General features: G+C 42.1%; 1 protein-coding gene and 1 pseudogene across 8 annotated transcripts in view; one reads left to right on the top strand and one right to left on the bottom strand.

Annotated features, from left to right (window-relative positions):
• The window catches only part of ZYG11B (zyg-11 family member B, cell cycle regulator), a 125715-nt gene that overhangs the window by 47219 nt on the left and 55668 nt on the right, over positions 1–22828 (top strand). For 5 of the 8 annotated variants that reach the window (XR_013520065.1, XM_078331770.1, XM_078331771.1 and 2 more), the window contains 2 exons: positions 14681–15435; positions 22399–22539. Coding sequence is in view for 7 of the 8 variants with exons in the window: in XM_078331770.1 (XP_078187896.1) it covers positions 14681–15435; positions 22399–22539 (896 nt within the window). In the remaining variant the exon portion in view is untranslated. Of the gene's footprint in view, positions 1–2391; positions 2485–13763; positions 13870–14680; positions 15436–22398; positions 22540–22828 lie in introns of all 8 variants that reach the window. The other 3 variants (XM_078331773.1, XM_035251468.3, XM_078331772.1) reach the window with 2 other exon arrangements.
• On the bottom strand, positions 12200–12644 carry LOC108592598 (nuclear transport factor 2 pseudogene; annotated as a pseudogene).

The following is a 22828-nucleotide window of genomic DNA, read 5'->3' as shown; positions in this document are numbered from 1 at the left end:
CTGGCCTCGAACTCTTGACCTCAGGCGATCTTCCCAGCTCAGCCTCCCAGAGTGCCGGGATTACAGGCATGAGTCCCCACACCCAGCCAGTGTTCAATATATTAGATTAAAAAAAGAAAACAAGTCTTGTAAATCAAAAGAAGAAATGCTAAGGCTTTAACTTTGCCAGATTCAGTTACCCTTTTGAAATGTAACTACTGATAGCTAATAATACTAACTAACATTTATTGAATGCTTATTATTATAAGTCATACACTGTAGCAAATGCTTTATATGGGTAAGATAATAGGACTGGGTTTTTTTTGTTTTGTTTTTGTTTTTTTTTTAAATGGAGTTTTGCTGTTGTTACCCAGACTGGAGTGCAATGGCAGGATCTCGGCTCACCGCAACCTCTGCCTTCTGGGTTCAAGCAATTCTCCTGCCTCAGCCTCCTGAGTAGCTGGGATTACAGGCATGCATCACCATGCCCAGCCAATTTTTGTATTTTTAGTAGAGACAGGGTTTCACCTTGTTGATCAGGATGATCTCGATCTCGACCTCGTGATCCACCCGCCTCGGCCTCCCAAAGTGCTGGGATTATAGGCGTGAGCCCCCGCGCCCAGCCAGGACTGGGTTTTAAAAAGCAAGTCTAACTAAATATTCTTCCTTAGAGTAATGTCTTGGAGAGGCTACATGCTTGAAATGTATTTTCTTTTTTTTTTTTTTTTGAGACAGAGTTTCGCTCTTGTTACCCAGGCTGGAGTGCAATGGCGCCATCTCGGCCCACTGCAATCTCCGCCTCCTGGGTTCAGGCAATTCTCCTGCCTCAGCCTCCTTAGTAGCTGGGATTACAGGCACGCACCACCATGCCCAGCTAATTTTTTGTATTTTTAGCAGAGACGGGGTTTCACCATGTTGACCAGGATGGTCTCGATCTCTTGACCTCGTGATCCACCTGCCTCGGCCTCCCAAAGTGTTGAAATGTATTTTCTACCTCTTTTCAGACTGCCTTCAGATGAGGAAACTGAGGATCAGAAAAATAACTTGTTTCCCCTAATTGTGTTACCCCAGTGTGATTACCTGTCTTATTCATAAAGAAGGCTTCTGAATTATTTAATCTCTTTATAAAATTATATCCATTGTCAAACAAGATTGATACTACTGAGAAAATGCAAAAGAACATGTTGCCAGTTCTTGTCTGAATTTGTAAAAGTTGCTTTATACATTTTTCTGTGTGTTTGAAAATGTTTATAATGGGAAGAAAGTTATTTGATTGACACTTTTATTTTTTATTTATTACTATTATTATTTTTTTCTTGAGACAGAGTCTCGCTCTGTCACCCAGGCTGGAGTGCAGTGGTGCCGTCTCGGCTTACTGTAACCTCTGCCTTCCAGGTTTAAGCAGTTTTCTTGTCTCAGTCTTTGGAGTAGCTGGGGTTATAGGCACGTGCCACCACACCTGGCTAATTTTTTTTTTTTTTTTAAGACTAAGTTTCGCTCTGTTGCCCAGGCTGCAGTGCAGTGGCTCAATCTCGGCTCACTGCAACTTCCACCTCCTGGGTTCAAGCAATTCTTCTACCTTAACTTCTGGAGTAGTTGGGACTAGGCGCATGTTGTCATGCCTGCTTAGTGTTTTATATTTTAGTAGAGATGGGGTTTCACTGTGTTGCCCAGGCTAGTTGCGAACTCCTGAGCTCCAGCAATCTGCCTGCCTTGGCCTCCCAAAGTGCTGGGATTACAGGCATGAGCCACCACACCCAGCCAATTTTTGTATTTTTTTTTTTTTCAGGAGAGATGAGGTTTCACCATGTTGGCCAGGCTGGTCCTGAACTCCTGACCTCAAGTGATCTACCCGCCTTGGCCTTCTAAAGTGCTGGGATTACAGGCATGATCCACTGTGCCCAGCCTTGTGAATACTTTGAAAATTGTTAATATCATACTTTCTCTCTCTTTTTTTTTTTTTGAGATGGAGTTTCACTCTTGTTGCCTAGGCTGGAGTGCAGTGGCGCCATCTCAGCTCACTGCAACCTCTGCCTCCTGGATTCAGGATATTCTCCTGTCTCAGCCTCCTGAGTAACTGAGATTACAGGCATGTGTCACCATGCCTGGCTCATTTTTTGTATTTTTCGTAGAGATGGGGTTTCTCCATGTTGGTCAGGCTGGTCTCCAACTCCCAACCTCAGGGATCCACCTGCCTGGGCCTCCCAAAGTGTTGGGATTACAGGCGTTAGCCATGCGCCCGGCAATATTATACTTTTTAAAATAACATATCGATTCTAGAAAATGCTTAATGTATACATTTAAAATGTTTTACTTATTTACTCAATGCAAAGAATTAATGATATTGTTAGCAGTTGTCTTTCTGTGTGTTAAAAAATTTTCTTTTTCTTCATTTATTTTTATTTTTTGTAGAGACAGGGTCTTGCCATGTTGCCCAGACTGGTCTCGAACTGCTGTCCTCAAGGTAGCCTCTTGCCTTGGGCTTCCAAAGTGCTGAGATTACAGGTGTGAAACAACATGCCCCGCCTTTTTTTTTGAGATGGAATCTCACTCTGTTGCTCTGGCTGTAGTGCAGTGGTATAGTCTTAGCTCACTGCAATCTCTGCCTCCTGGGTTCAAGTCATCCTCCTGGCTCAGCCTCCTGAATATCTGGGACTACAGGCGCCCAACACCACACCCAGCTAATTTTTGTATTTTTAATAGAGACAGGGTTTCACCATGTTGGCCAGGCTGGTCTCGAACTCCTGACCTCAAATGATCCTCCTGCCTTGGCGTCCCAAAGTGTTGTGATCATATGCATGAACTACCGTGCCTGGTCCTGGCCTATTTTTTAATTGACATATAATAATTGTAGGCTGGGTGTGGTAGCTCATGCCTGTAATCCTAGCAGTTTGGGAGGTCAAGGCGGGTGGATCACCTGAGGTTAGGAATTTGAGACCAGCCTGGACAATATGACAAAACCCCGTCTTTACTAAAAATGCAAAAATTAGCTGGGCATGATGGTGCATGCCTGTAATCCCAGCTACTAGGGAGGCTGAGGCAGGAGGATCGCTTGAACCTGGGAGGTAGAGGATGCAGTGAGCTGAGATTATGTACATATTTATGGGGTATGTAATGATGCTTCAATACATATAATGCATAGTGATCAGATTGGGGTAATTAACATATTCATCATCTGAAACATTTCTTTGTATTGGGAATGTTCACTATCCTTCTGGCTATTGGAAACTATGAATTATTGTTAACTGTACTCATCCTACAGTGTGTAAAACACTAGAACTGTTTCCTCCTGTCTAGCTGTAATTATGTATTCTGTAATAAATAATCTGCCTATCCTCCCGTTCCCTCTGCAAGTCCGCAGCCTCTACTAACCTCTGTTCTACTTTTTCTTCTATGAGATCACTTTTTTTAGCTTTCACATATGAGTGAGAACATGCAGTGTTTAACTTCCTTTTCCTGGTTTGTTTCACTTAACATAAGGTCCTCCAGTTCCATCCATGTTGCTATGAATGGCAGGATTTTATTTCTTTCTTTTTTTTTTTTTTTTTTGAGACAGAGTTTCACTCTTGTTATCCAGGCTGGAGTGCAATGGCGCAATTTCGGCTCACCACAACCTCTGCCTCCTGGGTTCAGGCGATTCTCCTGCCTCAGCCTCCTGAGTAGCTGGGATTACAGGCACGCACCACCATGCCCAGATAATTTTTTGTATTTTTAGTAGAGACGGGGTTTCACCATGTTGACCAGGATGGTCTCGATCTCTTGACCTCGTGTTCCACCTGCCTCGGCCTCCCAAAGTGCTGGGATTACAGGCGTGAGCCACCGCACCCGGCTATTTCTTTTTGATGACTGTATAGTATTCTGTTGTATATATTTACCACATTTTCTTTTGTTGTTTCTGTTTTTGTTTTTTTTTTTTTTTTTTTGAGATGGAGTATTTCTCTTGTTGCCCAGACTGGAGTGCAATGGTGGGATCTTGGCTCACTGCAACCTCCGCCTCCTGGGTTCAAGCAATTCTCCTGCTTCAGCTTCCCATGTAGCTGGGATTACAGACATGCACCACTATGCCTAGCTAATTTTGTATTTATAGTAGAGACAGGATTTCTCCATGTTGGTAAGGCTGGTCTCGAACTCCTGACCTCAGGTGATCTACCTGCCTCAGCCTCCCGAAGTGCTGGGATTACAGGTGTGAGCCACCATCCCTGGCCCTTGTTTGTTTTTTTGAGACTGAGTTTTGCTCTTGTCACCCAGGGTGGAGTACAGTGGTACAGTCTTGGCTCACCGCAATCTCTGTCTCCTGGGTTCAGGTGATCCTCCTGGCCCAGCCTCCCGAGTAGCTGGGACTACAGGCGCCTGCCACCACATCCAACTAGTTTTTGTATTTTTAGTAGAGATGGGGTTTCACCCTGTTGGCCAGGCTGGTCTTGAACTCTTCACCTCAGGTGATCCACCCACCTCGGCCTCCCAAAGTGCTGGGATTATAGGCATGAGCCATCTGCCCAGCCCTCCGCTATATTTTCTTCTAGTGGTTTTATAGTTTTGGGTCTTACATTTAGGTCTTTGATTCATTTTGAGTTGGTTTTTGTAAAGGTGAGAGATGGCGGGGGTGTCTAGTTTCATTCTTTTGCCTGTGGATGTCCAGCCTTTCCAGCACCATTTACTGAACAGAGGTGCCTTTGTGAAAAATCAGTTGATTGTAGATAGTTGAATTAATTTTTGGGTTTTTATTTTCTGTAGTTCTGTTTAGTCTATGTGTTTATTTTTATGTTGATACTATGCTGATTTTGGTTACTATAGCTTTATAGTGTATTTTGAAGTCTGGTAGTATGATGCCGCCAGGTTTATTCCTTTTGCACAGGATTGCTTGGGCTATTCAGGGTCTTTTGTGGTTCCATACAAATTTTAAGATATTTTTTTCTATTTCTGTGAAGAATTTCATTGGTATTTTGATAGGAATTGCATTCAATCTGTAGATTGCTCTAAGTAGTAGGTATAAAAGCAATCTTTTATTTATTTATTTATTATTTTAAGAGACAGGTCAGGAGGGAGGGGGAAAACAAAAGAGAGACAGGATGTTACTCAGGATGTTACTCTTTGTTACTGAGGATGGAGTGCTGTGGTATGATCTTGGCTACTTTTAAACTTTTTTATAGAGATAGTTTCAGTGTGTTGCCCAGGCTGGTCTCGAACTGCTGGGCTCAAGCAATCCTCCTGCCTCAGCCACCCAAACTACTGAGATTATAGTTGTGAACCACCGCACTCAGCCAGTGACAGTCTTAATTAAAATAAATCTGATGCTAGAGTTTTACTTATTGAGGTCTGTGATTCTCCTGTCATAATCTTTTCTCATTGTATCTGTGTCTGCGTGCTAAAAATTTTCCAGGAAATGTGGGCATAAGAGCTAGAAATCAGAGTGAGAATTTTACCATCTAATGATAATGTTTCTGTGTTATACTGTCAATCTAAGTTTATAGATCCTGACAGCTTTCTGGTTCAGGATAAAACTGAAAATTTGAAACATTATGAATTGCTTCCTTGACTAGCCAGATAAACTTTCTGGGTGGTTGAAAGTTTATAGTGCTAGACTAGCACCCCATTTATTTGTAGGTCACATTTTTGGTCACTTCAGCTGTCTCTCCTAAATCAGAAAGAAATAAAAATTGTTTGGGGCACGATCCTTGTATTTATGCATCTGTATTTTACTCCTTGAAAGAAGCCCTTGAGTTGTCAGTTAGAGCATGTTGATTCTTTTTTTGTTTTGTTTTGAGATGGAGTGTTGCTCTGTCACCCAGGCTGGAGTGCAGTGACGCGATCTCAGCTGCAACTTCTGCCTCCTAGGTTCAAGTGATTCTCCTGCCTTAGCCTCCTGAGTAGCTGGGATTTTATAGGCATGTGCCACCAGGCCCGGCTAATTTTTAAAATACTTTTTTTTTTTTTTTTGAGATGGAGTTTTGCTCTTGTTACCCAGGCTGGAGTGCAATGGCACGATCTCAGCTCACTGAAACCTCCGCCTCCTGGGTTCAGGCAATTCTCCTGCCTCAGCCTCCTGAGTAGCTGGGATTACAGGCATGCGCCACCATGCCCAGCTAATTTTTTGTATTTTTAGTAGAGACGGGGTTTCACCATGTTGACCAAGATAGTCTCGATCTCTTGACCTTGTGATCCACCCGCCTCGGCCTCCCAAAGTGCTGGGATTACAGGTGTGAGCCACTGCACCGGGCCATTTAAAATACTTTTTAATAAAGATGGGGTTTCTCTGTGTTGGCCATACTGGTCTCGAACTCCAGACCTCAGATGATCCACCCACCTAGGCCTCCCAAAGTGCTGAGATTATAGACGTGAGGCACTACACCCAGCCAAGATTTTTTTTAAAATAAGAAAAGAGCATGAGGCCAGTGGCTCATGCCTGTAATCCCAAGCACTTTGGGAGGCTGAGGCGGGTGGATCATGAGGTCAAGAGATCGAGATCATCCTGGTCAACGTGGTGAAACCCCATCTCTATTAAAAATACAAAAAATTAGCTGGGCAGGGTGGCACGTGCCTGTAATCCCAGCTACTCAGGAGGCTGAGGCAGGAGAATTGCCTGAACCCAGGAGTCGGAGATTGCGGTGAGCCGAGATTGCACCATTGCACTCCAGCACTCCAGCCTTGGTAACAAGAGCGAAACTCCGTCTCAAGAAAAAAGAAAAAGAAAGAAAAGAGCATGAGATCTAGAAACTGTTTCTGGGTCTGAGTCCTGGTTCCAACATTGTTTGCTGTTTGACCCTGAACAAGTTACTCTGCAAGTCTAAGATTCCTCATCTGTAAAATGTTGATAATTATAATTCCCTCACAGGGATTATTGTGAAGATTAAATAAGACAATGAACACAACATGAATCTTGCTTTCATGGAGCACATAGACCAGTGGGAGACACAATTAGAAAGTAAATATATATAGAATTACAGCTTGTATCAGGTTCTCTGAGGGAGAAAGAACACTGTTCTCTTAAGAATAGAAGAGAGGTGCTTTAACTTGGATGGTCAGAGAAAGCTTCTGTAAGGTGGTCCTACTAGACTGAGACCTGAATGACAAGCAAGCAAGTCAGTAATATAAAGGTGGGCCCCTCGGCACTGCCCAGGAATTCTGGAGTGTTTCCCCAGTTAACTATTTAATGTTCCTAACGGTAGTTTCAGATGTTCTTTCCTCTTCCCAGAGTTTCTATCATTTATCTTAAAGAAAATTGAAGCTATCAGGTAAAATTATCTTAACTCCATGTAAACACAGCTTCCAATTTTTCTGAGTGATTTTTTTTTTTTTTTTTGTAAAGATGGAGTCTCACTATATTGACCAGGTTGGTCTTGAACCCCTAGCCTCAAGCAGTCCTCCTGCCTTGGCCTCCCGAAGTGCTAGGATTACAGGCATGAGCCACCACACGCAGCATGTCTTTTTTTTTTTTTTTTTTTAATTAAAATAATTATTTTTTGAGACAAGGTCTCATTCTGTTTCTCAGGCTGGAGTGCCATGGCATGATCATAGCTCATTGTAGCCTTGAACTCCTGGACTCAAGCAGTCCTCCCACCTTAGCCTCCTGAGTAACTGAGATCACAAGCACATGCCACCAACATCTGACTAATGTTTTTGTTTTTTTGACATGAAGTCTTGCTCTGTTAGCCCAGGCTGGAGTGCAATGGTGCGATCTCAGCTCACTGCAACTTCTGCCTCCTGGGTTAAAGCAATTCTCCCGCCCCTCAGCCTCCTGAGTAGTTGGCATTACATGCACCTGCCACCATGCCCGGCTAATTTTTGTATTTTTAGTAGAGATGGGGTTTCATCATGTTGGTCAGGCTTATCTTGAACTCCCGACCTTGTGTGATCCATCTGCCTCGGCCTCCCAGAGTGCTGGAATTATAGGCGTGAGCCACTGTGCCCAGCCCTGACTAATTTTTAAAAATTTGTAACAGAGATGTCTTGCTATGTTGTGCAGGCTGGTCTTGAACCCCTGGGCTCAAAGCAGTCCTCCCACCTCAGCCTCCCAAAGTGTTGGAATTACAGAATGAACCAGCATACTCAGGTTTTCCCCCACCCCGACAGTAAGACAGTCTCTTACTGTCACCCAAGCTGGAGTACAATCATAGCTCACTATAATCTCAAACTCCTGGGCTCAAGCTAGCCTCCCACCTCAGCCTCCTGAGTAGCTAGGACTACAGGTATAAATCACTATGCCCCACTAATTAAAAAAAAATTTTTTTTGTTGGGATGGAGTCTTGCAATGTTTCCCAGGCTGGTCTCAAACTCCTGGCCTCAGGTAATCCTCTCGTCGCATCCTCCCAAAGCACTGGGATTGATCAGCATGACGCAGTGTCCCTGGTTCATTATTTCTTTAAGTCGTTTTTAACCCCACTCTCTCTTGTCCTTCAGATATTCCAGTGACACAAATATAGCTTTTCATTTTTGTTTTTTTTCCCATTCTGTTCTTGTTATTTAGGCAATTTCTTTTGTTTTCCAGTTCACTGATCTTTTTTCTTTGTTCTCTCCATTTTACTGTTGACCCCCAAGCATTACTGTATCTTTCACTTCTAAAATTTCTATTTGGTTCTTCTTTATATCTTCTCTTGCCTTGCCGAGACTTTCTATATTCATTTTTTTTCAAACATGTTTGTAATTGTTTACTTTTGAAAATTTAATTGCGTTTTTTTGATAGCTCCTTTAAAATCTTTGTTAAATAATTTTAACATTTTTGTTACCTTACTGTTGGCATATATTGATTATCTCTTTTTCGGTTTGAAGTCATACTGGTTCTTAGTATGATTTGTAGTAATTTTTTATTGAAACCAGGACATTTTAGGTGATAAGAGATTTTTCTGTGTTAGTTTAAGTCTCTGACATCACTCCACCAGTGGAAGGTAGGAGCACTGCCTTGTTCCTGCCAGATTGGGGTTAATGTTTTTTCTGGTTCCCCACTTGGCTTCTCTTAACACCCAAGGTGCAGGGCTATGTAGCTGACTCCCCACTAGGACTTTATTGATAGTTCCCTAGCTGAGAGGGATATGGGTATGTTATTTCTGCTTCCTAGTTGGCCTCTACTGACACCATGTTGGGAGGAGGTTGGGCAGTTGTGAAAGTGTTGACTTTCCACTAAACTTCTATGACAGCACCCCAGCAGGGAAGCAGGTGGAGAACTTCATCACTGCTAGATGAGTATTAAAGTTCAGGCTCTCCAGATGGTATCCACTGACGTCGTGGTAGGGGATAGTTCTCACCACCCAGCAGGAATGAAAGTCCTTGCTCTCTACCCAGACTTCTCTAACACCTCCCTTGTGGGCAGATTGGGGGAAGTAATTACAGCTTGGCAAGGGTAGAAATCTAGACCCCCATTGGAATTTGCTGGCATGGGTGGAGCCACAGTTTTTTCTGTTGTATTTGGCTGAAGTAGAGCAGTTACTGTCTACTAGCTGTTTCCTGTCTTATTAGTTGCTCCTTTCTTGGTACTTGGGCTAGAGTGAGCGATTTTGGGGGAACTTTTTTGTCTTTGCCCATTGGTGTTTCGGGGCTGCTGGCTCCTTCAACTTTAGATCTGGGATATATGACCAGAAAAAAACCAGGAACTTTACTGCATTGTTCCATGGGTCCCATAGTCCCTAGCTGATGTGCTTTCATCTCATTACCTCTCAGAGTGGTTTAGTCCTGGCTCACCTTCTCAGCCTCATTTCCTCTCTTTCATTTACATGTTTATATCCCCAGAAATGCACCACATCATACAGTTCTGTTTCTTATGTTCAAGCAATATAGAACTTGCCATTTCATAACACTGTGATATGTTTCATATCTTTAAGACTTTGCTTATGTTGTATATTCTTCCTTTAATATTCCTAACCTTTCTCTCTCTCTCTTTTTTTTTTTTTTTTGAGATGGGGGTCTTGCTCTGTCACCCAGGCTGGAGTGTAGTGGTGTGGCCTTGGCTCACTGCAGCCTCTGCCCCCCAAGTTCAAGTGATTCTCTGCCTCAGCCTCCCGAGTAGCTGGTATTACAGGCATGCACCACCACACCTGGCTAGTTTTTGTATTTTTGTATTTTTTTTTTTTTTTTGAGATGGGAGTTTCGCTCTTGTTACCCAGGCTGGAGTGCAATGGCGCTATCTCGGCTCACTGCAACCTCTGCCTCCTGGGTTCAGGCAATTCTTCTGCCTCAGCCTCCAGAGTAGCTGGGATTACAGACACATGCCACCATGCCCAGCTAATTTTTTGTATTTTTAGTAGAGACGGGGTTTCACATGTTGACCAGGATGGTCTTGATCTCTTGACCTCTTGATCCACCCACCTCAGCCTTAATTTTTGTATTTTTAATAGAGATGGGGTTTTGCCATGTTGGCCATGCTCAGCCTCCCAAGTGCCGGGATTACAGGCATCAGCCACTGAGCCCCTCCTAACCTTCATCTTTGAATTCTTCCAGCATCTTCAAAGGCTTTACTCAAAGAACACCTCTTCTATCAAATCTTTTCCAGATCTCCAGTCATGATGGTTTAATTCCTTTTCTTTGTTTTTGTGGTATTTTGTATTTGACGTTGGTATACCACATACCTCATTTTGTTATGACTGTGTCTCTTTTACTCCCTGGAATTATGAATCCTTTTATTATAGGGACATATCTTATTTTTCTTTGTATCTACAGCATTTAGAATACTTGACATATAGTAATTCTTTAATAACTGTTTGCTGAGTGGATCCCACCATGAAATTTACTCCCCTGAAATAGAGTTCAGGTAATTTGAAAGGCTGTTCTTAAAACAACAGTGTTAAATAGGAATGTAATTTTGGCTGGGTGTGGTGGCTCATGCCTGTAATCCCAGCACCTTGGGAGGCTGAGGCGGGCAGATCACGAGGTCGGGAGTTCAAGACCAGCCTGGCCAATATGGTGAAACCCCATCTCTACTAAAAATACAAAAATTAGCCAGGTGTGGATGTGTGGGACCCAGTTACTTGGGAGGCTGAGGCAGAAGAATTGCTTGAACCCGGGAGGTAGAGGTTGTAGTGAGCGAAGATTGCACCACTGCACCTGCACTACAGCCTGGGCAACAGAGCGAGACTGTCCCAAAAAGTTTTTTTAATTTTAAATTTAGTGGTGGCCTTATTAAAAAAAATAAAAAGAAACAAGTGAAACTAATTTTAATAGTATTTATTTAATCTAGTATATTAAAAACTGATTATTTCAGCCTGTAGTCAATATAAAAAACTGAGATAGTTTACCTTCTTTTGTTGTATTAAGTCTTCACAATCTGGTGTATATTTTATGCTTGTAGCTGACCTCACTTTGTACCAGCTGCTTTTCAAGTGCTCTCCAGCTGTGTGTAGCTAGTGACTATGTGTCGGGCAGCACAGCTCTAAAATATAATGAAGTTCTTAATACATAATTAGTAATTTTGTCCACTTAGGCAGGTTTTGCACAAAGGCTTTTCTTGATTTTAACTATTTAACTATAATTAAGTCTGCAAAATTCATTAGAGAGTAGTGCTCCCTTTTAAAAATACCTTAGTTCTAATTTAAGAGTGGCTGGCTGGCAGCCTAGCTATATCTTGAGTATGGGACAGCTAAGGTGCTTTTTAGAGTTCCTCTCTTGACTTCAGGCTATTTATTTATCTGTCCCCAATTGCTTATTCACCTCAGACTGTTCTTAGACTACCTTTTATTGGCATGATTGTTACTTCTTTCACAGTCGATGTCCTTAGTTGATATGTGATATTGTTGAGATGTGGCTCTGAAGTATCTCATGCTTGTAACACTGTTAGATTGGCAGACAGGTAGATCTTGAAGGCACTTCAAGAGGTTACTTTGTTGACTTCATTTACATTCATCTGCTAGGGAGGGGCTATAATTACCAAGGGGTGTGTGTGTGTGTGTGTGTTTGTGTGTGTGTGTGTGTTATTTTTATTAAGAAAATTTTTGTGGTTTTATTGTATCATGAGGCATTGAAACATCTGAACAAATCAACGTCTGGGTGGTGAGGCAGCTGCTTTCTCCTTCACGTCTTTGGGTTACTAGAGCAACTTGTCAGTAGTAAAAAAATAAGGATAACCTTTTGCATTACTTAAGTCTTTCCAAGGCATGCACTGGTACAACACAAACTTCTCCCGTCAGATGCAACTAGTCTAGTGTCCAAACATCATGCACAACACCTTGGTGGCAGCAGCGCACTGCGCCCACTCCCGCCCCGGCCCTGCTCATTTGTGCATGATATCTGGAGCATCTGGAGGAGTGGGAATACTATTGGGAAGAGGAGGGAGGAGGAAACAGCGTGAGTGCCTGGCTGAGAGAAGGTCAGCTGAAGTTGTGCAGGGCGAGCCTGAACATGTCATTGGTGCAAACCCATGCATCGTTGATGTTCTTATTAACATCTGGTGGAACCCCATGATGGGGTCTTCATCTGCCTTAAGCTGGCCCACAATCATGCTGATGATGCAGCTGTCTGGCTGCATGGTTCTGCGCCATGATGCTGTGCTGGATTTTCTGGAACGGAAGGCTAGACAACTTCTCCACAATGGCAGCTTTCCCCTGGAACTGTTATCCTTTCCACATAAGGCATGATGCATCAATGTAAATTGCACCTAGTTGGGTTCTGTCATTATCAAATAACTGGTAATAATGTTGAATGAAGCTGGATCCAATCTGCACCCAAATTGGTTTGTCTCCCATTCTGGAGCGTCACCTGTCCTCACAGAGACCCAAGGGGCTGGCACGATGGCAGTGGTGGCGGCGGCCGTGTGTGTGTGTGTGTGTGTGTGTGTGTGTGTGTGTGTGTGTTTAAGAGACGGGGGGCCAGGCTTGGGGGCTCACGCCTGTAATCCTAGCACTTTGGGAGGCTGAGGCAGGTGGATCATGAGGTCAGGAGTTCGAGACCAGCCTGGCCAACATTGTGAAACCCTATCTCTACTAAAAATACAAAAATTAGGCCGGGCGCGGTGGCTCAAGCCTGTAATCCCAGCACTTTGGGAGGCCGAGGTGGGTGGATCCCGAGATCAAGAGATTGAGACCATCCTAGTCAACATGGTGAAACCCCGTCTCTACTAAAAATACAAAAAATTAGCTGGGCATGGTGGCGCGTGCCTGTAATCCCAGCTACTCAGGAGGCTGAGGCAGGAGAATTGCCTGAACCCAGGAGGTAGAGGTTGCGGTGAGCCGAGATCGCGCCATTGCACTCCAGCCTGGGTAACAAGAGCAAAACTCCGTCTCAAAAAAAAAAAAATACAAAAATTAGCCAGGCATGTTGGCGGGCATCTGTAGTCCCAGCTACTCCAGAGGCTAAGGCAGAAGAATTGCTTGAACTAGGGAGACAGATGCTGTAGTGAGCTAAGTTCATACCACTGCACTCCAGCCTGGATGACAAAGCGAGATTCCATCTCAAAAAAAAAAAAAAAAAAAGAGAGACGGTCTAACTTTGTCACTCAGGCTGGAGTGCAGTGGTGCAATCATAACTCACTATAACCGCAAACTAATGGGCTCAAGTTATCCTCCCATCTCAGCCTCCTGAGTAGCTGGGACTTATAGTCATGCACCACTATGCCCAACTCATTTTCAGTTATTTTGTAGACATGGGGTCTTGCTGTGTTTCCCAGGGCTAGATCACTTTAATAAAGTTTGAGATATGATTAGTGGCTTATTAATGAATTACAAGGCATATATGTGTGTGTGTGTGTGTATGCCTTTAATTCATTATATATATATGCCTTGTAATTCAGTATATACATATATATATATATATATATTTTTTTTTTTTTTTTTTAATTGTGACGGAGTTTTGCTCTTATTGCCCAGGCTGGAGTGCAGTGGTGCAATCTCGGCTCACTGCAGCCTCTGCCTCCTGGGTTCAAGTGATTTTCCTGCTTCAGTCTCCCGAGTAGCTGATTACCAGCTGATTTTGGTATGTGCCACCACATCCAGCTAATTTTGTATTTTTAGTAGAAATGGGATTTCTCCATGTTGGTCAGGGTGGTTTCAAACCTAAGGTGATCGACCTGCCTCGACCTCCCAAAGTGCTGGGATTATAGGCATGAGCCACCATACCTGGCCAAGCATGCTAAATGTATTATGTGTATATGTGTTTGTGTGTATAATTATATGTTAAGGTGAACTTAAAGGATAGGCTAGAAATGTATTGGTAACAAATACAAATACCTTAACACAAGGTTTATACCTCACTTGCGGTACATAAACTCTCCAAGTCCATAGAGGATTCTGCTTCATGGTCACCCTAGAATCCAAACTGATGGAGAGTTCCTTCTCGTAAAACTGTACTCTCTAGAACTTGAAGGCTCCTCATTTGTCATAGCAGGAAAAGGCAGCATAGAAAATCACACACTGGCTCTCAGGCGCTTTAGCATGCAGTCCATTGGCCAGAATTAAGCACATGGCTCCAGCTAACTCCAGGGTTGGGCAGGGGAAATGTAGTTGTCTGTCTGGTAAGTTAAGAACCAGATGTTAGTGGATATCAATGGTGTCTACCAGAGTCCTGATTCTGCCACTTACTGGCCCTGTGATCTTGGAAAGCCACTCTCTGAGCCCTAGTTTACTCATCTGCAAGTTGTAGACAATAATATTCTCACCTAAATGAATAGTGATTATCAAACGAGATACTGTTTCATGGGAGCACTTTGGAAATGTAAAGTGTGATGGAAATTTTAGCTATTATTTAACTGTTTTTTGAAGTTAAAGCGCTGCTTGTTTTTCCACAGGTCTACTGAATGATGGAACTGTGGGTATTTTTAGGGGCAACCAGATGCGCTTAAAACGAGCCTGCATTCGCAAAGCAAAGATCTCTGCTGTTGCTTTCCGGAAAGCCTTCTGTCACCACAAGTTAGTGGAACTTGATGCCACAGGTGTGAATGCTGATATCACGATTACAGACATTATCAGTGGACTTGGCAGTAACAAATGGATCCAGCAAAATCTCCAGTGCTTGGTGCTGAATTCATTAACTCTCTCCCTTGAGGATCCTTACGAGCGGTGCTTCAGCCGGCTTTCTGGCCTTCGAGCTTTAAGCATCACCAATGTTCTCTTTTACAATGAAGACCTGGCTGAAGTTGCCTCGTTGCCAAGATTAGAGAGCTTAGATATTTCTAACACCTCGATCACAGACATCACTGCTCTACTGGCCTGCAAAGACCGACTCAAGTCTCTAACCATGCACCACTTGAAATGTTTAAAAATGACAACTACCCAGATACTGGATGTTGTTCGGGAACTCAAACATCTGAATCATCTTGATATCTCAGATGATAAACAGTTTACGTCAGACATAGCTCTTCGCTTACTAGAACAAAAAGACATCCTACCCAACCTTGTTTCTCTGGATGTTTCTGGGAGAAAGCACGTGACAGATAAAGCTGTTGAAGCCTTTATACAACAACGGCCAAGCATGCAGTTTGTAGGTTTGCTGGCTACTGATGCTGGTTATTCTGAGTTCCTCACAGGCGAAGGACATTTGAAGGTTAGACTTTTAAAATGTATTATTTTGTCAGGCTGACCAATATCTTAGTTGCGTAAGATTCTATTAAAGATGAATGTCCATGATATAGAGAACATTTTCATGAAACAGGGCCTTGTATAGTTGAAAGGCTTAGAGTCCTAATTAAAATCTCAGCTTCATGACCCAGAACAAACTATGATGTAACTTTGAGTTTTTATTTCCTTATTTGTAAAATATATATTATTCTTACCTTGCAGATTGCTGAAGATTCATAATAATCTATGTAAATTACAAGTCACATAGTAGGTCCTGGATGAACAATAGGTCATCTTATGATAATATTTAGGTATTTTGAACCATTTACACATAGTGTTTCTAATGGATAACTTCAGAGAAACTAGGGATACCCCTTGTTGAATTGAGTACCTAGTGGGAGATCAAGTTCTCTAAGGCGATCTCTACTGTAGAAATGGTAGAATTTTGCTTTTCCTAAGGTTTCTCATGCCTACTGGTTTAAATTTAGTTTAACAAAACATCAGTTGGGCCGGGCATGGTGGCTCACGCCTATAATCCTAGCACTTTGGGAGGCCGAGGCGGGTGGATCATGAGGTCAAGAGATCGAGACCATCCTGGTCAATGAGGTGAAACCCCGTCTCTACTAAAAATACAGAAATTAGCTGGGCATGTTGGTGCGCGCCTGTAGTCCCAGCTACTCGGGAGGCTGAGGCAGGAGAATTGCTTGAACCCAGAAGGCGGAGGTTGCGGTGAGCCGAGATCATGCCATTGCACTCCAGTCTGGGTAACAACAGTGAAACTGTCTCAAAAAAAAAAAAAAAATCAGTTGAATTTGGTAGAGCTTGGGATTAAAAAAGGAAAATGAGGCTGGGTGTGGTGGCTCAAGCCTGTAATTCCAGCACTTTGGGAGGTGGAGGTGACAGATCACTTGAGGTCAGGAGTTTGAGACCAGCTTGGCCAACATGGTGAAATCCTGCCTCTACTAAAAATGCAAAAATTAGCCAGGCATGGTGGCATATGCTTGTAGTCCCAGCTACTCGGAAGGCTGAGGCAGGAGAATCCCTTGAACCTAGGAGGTGGAGGTTGCAGAGAGCCAAGATTGTGCCACTGCTCTCAAGCCTAGGTGACAGAGCGAGACTCCATCTCAAAAAAAAAAAAAAAAAAAAAAACAGAAGAAAATATATGCCTCCAAGGAGCTTAACCTAATGGGAGCAGTGATTATATGATTGTAAATATATTTTTATATTTATTTATAACTATTTACTTACATACTTTTATACATACATGCTTTAAATCTTATGTTTGGTGTTTTTTTTTTGGAGATGGAGTCTCGCTCTGTCACCCAAACTGGAGTGCAGTGGTGTGATTTTGGCTATAAAGGCATGAGCCACTGCACCTGGCCTAATTTTTTTTTTTAATGTTTTTGTAAAGATGGGGTCTTGCGATTCTCCCACCTTGGCCTCCCAGAATGTTGGGATTATAAGTGAAGACCCTGTGCCTAGCCTGGCTTTCTTACCATAATATTTCCAGCTCTGTCATCACTGTTTCTCCACTAGAGTTTTCTCTTCTCACTATTTCTCCACTCAATGTTCTCTTCTCACTATTTCACTACTCAGTTTTCTCTTCTGTCAACATCAGTTTCCTGAACCTTTGATTTCTCCACAACTAGAATTCTTATATTTGTTGGCCACCTTATCCCATACTTGGATAATCTACCAAGCTGTGGCTCCCAACTCCTGAGAACACTGAAAATCTGCTAAACCCAGTGTTAGTTCTTAGTCTTCATCTTATTTGACCCAAAGTAAAATGGTATTTGACATAGTTGATCTTGCCTTCCTCCTTGAGATCCTTTTTTTTTTTCTTTTAACTTAGCTTCCAGGATATCATACTATCTTGTGTTTTTTCCTACTTGTCCTGATACTGGGCCTCAATTTCCTTTGTTGGTTCTTCCTCATCTTTCAGGCTTCTGTTAGAGTGCTCTGTACCTCATTCCTTAAATCTATATGTTGATGACTCCTAAATTTGTGTCTTAACTTAGATCTCTCCCTTGAACTCAGACTCCTATATCAAACTGCAGTAATCAACATGTAGTGAAGGTACAAAAATGTTTTTTGGCCAGGGATAGCGGCTCATGCCTTTAATCCTAGCACTTTGGGAGGCTAAGGCAGGAGGATTTCTTGAGCTCAGGAGTTGGAGGCTTGAGACCAGCCTGAGCAACATAATGAGACCCCATCTGACACCTGTAATTGGGATGCCAAGGTAGGCGAATTACTTGAGGTCAGGAGTTTGAGACCAGTCTGGCCAAGATGGTGAAAAACCGTCTCTCCTAAAAATACAAAAAATAGCCAGGCATGGTGGCAGGTGCCTGTAATCCCATCTCTTCGGGAGGCTGAGGCAGGGAAATTGCTTGAACCCGGGAGGCGGAGGTTGCAGTGAGCCAGTGTTGTGCCACTGCACTCCAGCCTGGGCGACACAGCAGGTCTGTGTCTCAAAAACAAAACAAAACAACAAGAAGATATTTATGTTAGTATCTCTGCTTTTGAGGAACTCTAGTGGAGAAAATACAGACTAATTTAAAAATAGCTTTAGTTGGCCAGATACCGTGGCTAACCCCTGTAATCCCAGCACTTTAGGTGAAAAAAGAAGATACTTATAATTTGAGCAGCCAGATGTGAGATTTGTCACTGGCTAGAGAAGTGTTGATCACGGAATAAACCATATAGGCAATAAAATTATCTTAGAGCACACCTATAATCCTAGCACTTTGGGTAGTGAAGGCAGGGGGATCAGTTGAGGCCAGGAGTTTGAGACCAGCCTGGCCAACGTGGTGAAACCCTGCCTCTACTAAAAATACAAAAAGAATTAGCTGGGCATGGTAGCAGGCACCTGTTGTCCCAGCTACTCAGTAGGCTAAAGCAGGAGAATCACTGGAATCCAGGAGGTGGAGGCAGTAACAAAAGTTCTTTAATTTTACATTCAAGGTAACTTGAGGATATATTTCATATAAGAGATTTATGAAGTTGTTGGAACCAACCAAATGTGGGTAAATGAAGAATAAAGACCGATTTATTTTGTTTCCCTCTTACAGTTTTTTTAATTTCAAATTTCAGTGTTTTTTCTGAATTTATAAGAAAAAGTTCTGGGTGATTAAATGAGCTGAACATTTTGAAAAATTTTATTATTAAATACCCATTTGTACATGTGAATATGTAGTTAAAACCAGTTTGTATACGTATGTTCTACATAAATATTAGGTTTAAAAAGCATTTAAAGAAGTAAAATAATGTAGGCTGGGCACAGTGGCTCGTGCCTGTAATCCCCCAACACATTAGGATTCCGAGGCGGGCGGATCACTTGAGGTCAGGAGTTCTAGACCAGCCTGGCCAACATGGTGAAACCCCATCTCTACTAAAAATACAAAAATTAGCCAGGCATGGTGGCGTGCACCTATAATCCCAGTTACTTGGGAGGCTGAGGCATAAGAATTGCTTGAATCCAGGAAATAGAGTTTGCAGTGAGCCAAGTTAGTGCCACTGTACTCCAGTCGGGGTGACAGAGTGAGACCGTGTCTCAACAAAAATTTTAAAAGTAGTAGAAGTAAAGAAACTCTTATTATTATTTCAACAATGATAAAAATTCTCAATATGTGCCTTTGTGTCATGTGACATATATCAATACTGTAGTCTAATTCATTTCAGACACTTGTAGCCTATCATATTAATGGTTGAAATGTCAGCCATGATACATCCCTTCATTTCCTCAACGCTGCATTTTCCAGTCTGAATATTATATTCTTTTTTTTTTTGTTTGTTTTTTGAGAAAGAATTTCTCTCACTCTGTTGCCCATCATGGAGTGCCGTGGCACAATCATGGCTTACTGCAGCCTCAAATTCCTGGGCTCAAGCAGTCCACTTCAGTCTGCCAAGTAGCTGGGACTGCAGGCATGCACCATCACACATGGCTAATTTTTCTTTTCTTTTCTTTTTTTTTTTTTTGAGACGGAGTTTCGCTCTGTTACCCAGACTGGAGTGCAATGGAGCGATCTCGGCTCACCACAACCTCCGCCTCCTGGGTTCAAGCAATTTTCCTGCCTCAGCCTCCCGAGTAGCTGGGACTACAGGTGTGCACCACCATGCCCAGCTAATTTTTGTATTTTTAGTAGAGACAGGGTTTCACCATGTTGACCAGGATGGTCTCGATCTCTTGACCTCGTGATCCACCCGCCTTGGCCTCCCAAAGTGCTGGGATTATAGGCGTGAGCCACCGCACCCGGCCTAATTTTTCTTTATATAGAGACAGGGTCTTACTTGTTGCCCAGGCCGGTTTTGAAATCCTAGGCTCAAGCAATCCTCCTGCCTCTAGCTCCCAAAGTGCTGGGATTACAGGCATGAGCCATCATGTCTGGCTGAATATTATATGTTTATATAAAAATTACCGAGTAATATATTTTTAAAGTATTTGATTACTTTTGTGTCACACTGTATAATGTTACTGCCAAAAAAGACTAACTCTTCCCCTTATTATAAGATAATCTCTCAAAATGACATTTTTTGGCATTTTAAAAATCTTCATTGTAAAATAAAATAGATACAAAGACGATAAATAATTACGTAGCTTAATGAAAATAAAATGAACACATTTGAGACCATCACTCAGATTAAGAAACAGAACTTTGTCAGCTACTCCAAAGTTCTTCCATGTGCCCCATCCTGGACACGACTCCCTCCTTCTCTACAAAAGCAACCTCTGTTCTGACCTTAATAGTAATCATGTCCTTTCATTTCTTCCTTTTTTTTTTTGGAGACGGAGTTTCGCTCTTGTTACCCAGGCTGGAGTGCAATGGCGCAATCTCGGCTCACTGCAACCTCCGCCTCCTGGGTTCAGGCAATTCTCCTGCCTCAGCCTCCTGAGTAGCTGGGATTACAGGCACACACCACCATGCCCAGCTAATTTTTTGTATTTTTAGTAGAGACGGGGTTTCACCATGTTGATCAGGATGGTCTCAATCTCTTGACCTCGTGTGATCCACCCACCTCTGCCTCCCAAAGTGCTGGGATTACAGGTGTGAGCCACCACGCCCAGCCTCCTTTTTTTTTTTTTTGTATTTTCAGTAGAGACAGGTTGTCACCATGTTGGTCAGGTGACCTCAAGTGATCCACCTGCCTCGGCCTCCCAAAGTGGTGGGATTACAGGCTTGAGCCACTATACCTGGCCGTGTCCTTTCATTTCTTTATAATTTTATGACCCAACTATTTAGACACTTGGTTAATCTTGCCTGTTTAAAATTATTTGATGTCTTTTTAGTGTCTTTTAGTTTATAGATTCCTTCTCCTCCATCCCTTTCTTTTCCTTATAATTTGTTCATTGAAGAATTTATCCTTTTGATTTGCAGTTTCCCTCAGTCTAGATTTTATTGTATTTGTTGTTGTTTTGTAGAGACAGAGTCTCGCTGTGTTGCCCAGGCCGGTCTGGAACTCAAGGGCTTAAGTGATCCTCCGGCCTCGACCTCCCAAAGTGCTGGGATTACAGATATAAGCCACTCTGCCATCCTGGATTTTGCTGATTGTATGCTAATGGTGCATCTTTCTCTTTGTATTTTCTGCAAATTGGTAGCTGGATTTGGAGGCTTAATTAGACTCATGTTTGATCCCTTTGACTAGACCCTTAGGTGTTGTATTCTTTCTTTGGGAGGTACATTAATATCTAGTTGTTTCTCTTTCTATGATGTTAGCAGGTATTGACACTTAGTTGCTAGATCTATTAATTCATTGGGGATTATGGTGATATTTTCATTTATTTTTCACTTATTAGTTGGATTGCTTTTATAAAGAGCCACTTTCTATTATCTATGTTTGGTTGCCAGTGGTACATGAATCACATTTTAAGATACGTATATTAAACTCTTTAACTGGGAAATCCCTGGAAAGACTTAATTTTGAACAGAACCTCTTGGTGCTGAAAAGGAGCATGATAAATCTGGGGAAATTAATTGATACATTTATTTGATGAATACTTATGGAGTATGTATTCTGAGCCAAGCATAATGCCAGTTATTGGGGTACAGTGGTGAATGGAACAATTTAGTGCAGGGATTATGATAATCGCTATGAAAGAGATGTTTCAGGGGATCTAATTTAAATCAGTGGCTCAAGGAAGACTTCTCTAAAAAAGTGTTCTTAACTTGAATAAGGAAGAATGAGTAGAAATTAGTCAGGCAAAGAGAGAAAGTAAGTTTTCAGAGAGGACATTGTATGAGTGGTCTTTTGCTGAGAAGAAGCTTGACTTAAGGAAAGATGAGGAAAAAAGGTTACATAGCTTTAACGTTGTGAGCTAGGGGGTGAGGATTAAGAGGCAGATAGGACCCTAATCAAGTTGTAGGGGCTTATAAATAGTGTTAAATATCTTGAGATTTATTTTAGGTATAATACCAAAAATTTCACCCATGGTTTTATGCTAGATTCTGAGCTTAATAAACATCTCTTCAAGACAAATAAATCTTTTTAAGATGAATAATCTGGATAGATTAAAAAGTATAATCATTTCTATTTGATTCAAGTTTTGTAACTATCCTAGATGCCATGTATACAATGATATTTATTTATTTATTTATTTATTTAGACATGGAATCTCGCTGCGTCGCCCAGGCTGAAGTGCAGTGGCTTGATCTCAGCTCACTGCAACCTCCACCTCCTGGGTTCAAGCAATTCTCCTGCCTCAGCCTTCTGAGTAGCTGGGATTACAGGCGCATGCCACGCCATGCTTGGCTAATTTTTGTGTTTTTAGTAGACACAGGGTTTCACTGTGTTGGCCACGGTGGTCTTGAACTCCTGACGTCATGTAATCTACCCTCCTTGGTCTACCAAAGTGCTGGGATTGCAGGTGTGAGCCACCGCACCCAGCCAAATCTACTTTCTTTAACTAGATAAAGTTAGAGAATTCTAAAAGCTAATCTTCCAGTTATATTCACAGGTGTCTGGAGAAGCCAATGAAACTCAGATTGCGGAAGCACTGAAGCGCTACAGTGAACGGGCTTTCTTTGTTCGGGAAGCTCTATTTCATCTGTTTAGTCTGACTCATGTGATGGAAAAAACAAAGCCAGAAATTTTAAAGGTAAGAATAAGAAACTGGATATGACATTTTTGAAATGATCTCCTTGTGCAGATAATTTTTTGAAGAAAACTGGTGAAACTTTGCATATAGTCTTTTTTTATTTATAATATGATTGATGTGTGAATTATTAGCCATAAATGAGAGATAAGATAATTGTACAATGTTATTGAAGTTTTATAGTAGTTTCATTAAGCAATATAAATGTCTTGTAGTACCTATTTATCTACCGAAAACCAGTGACCACTGTGCTATTTTATCACCAGCTACTGTAGAAAATGAAAGTACAGCC

Source organism: Callithrix jacchus, chromosome 7 (genome assembly GCF_049354715.1).
Source record: "Callithrix jacchus isolate 240 chromosome 7, calJac240_pri, whole genome shotgun sequence".
In the NCBI taxonomy this organism is placed as follows: Eukaryota; Metazoa; Chordata; class Mammalia; order Primates; family Cebidae; genus Callithrix; species Callithrix jacchus.
The sequence above is the reverse complement of the archived record's forward strand: the minus strand, read 5'-3'. Positions and strand labels throughout refer to the sequence as shown.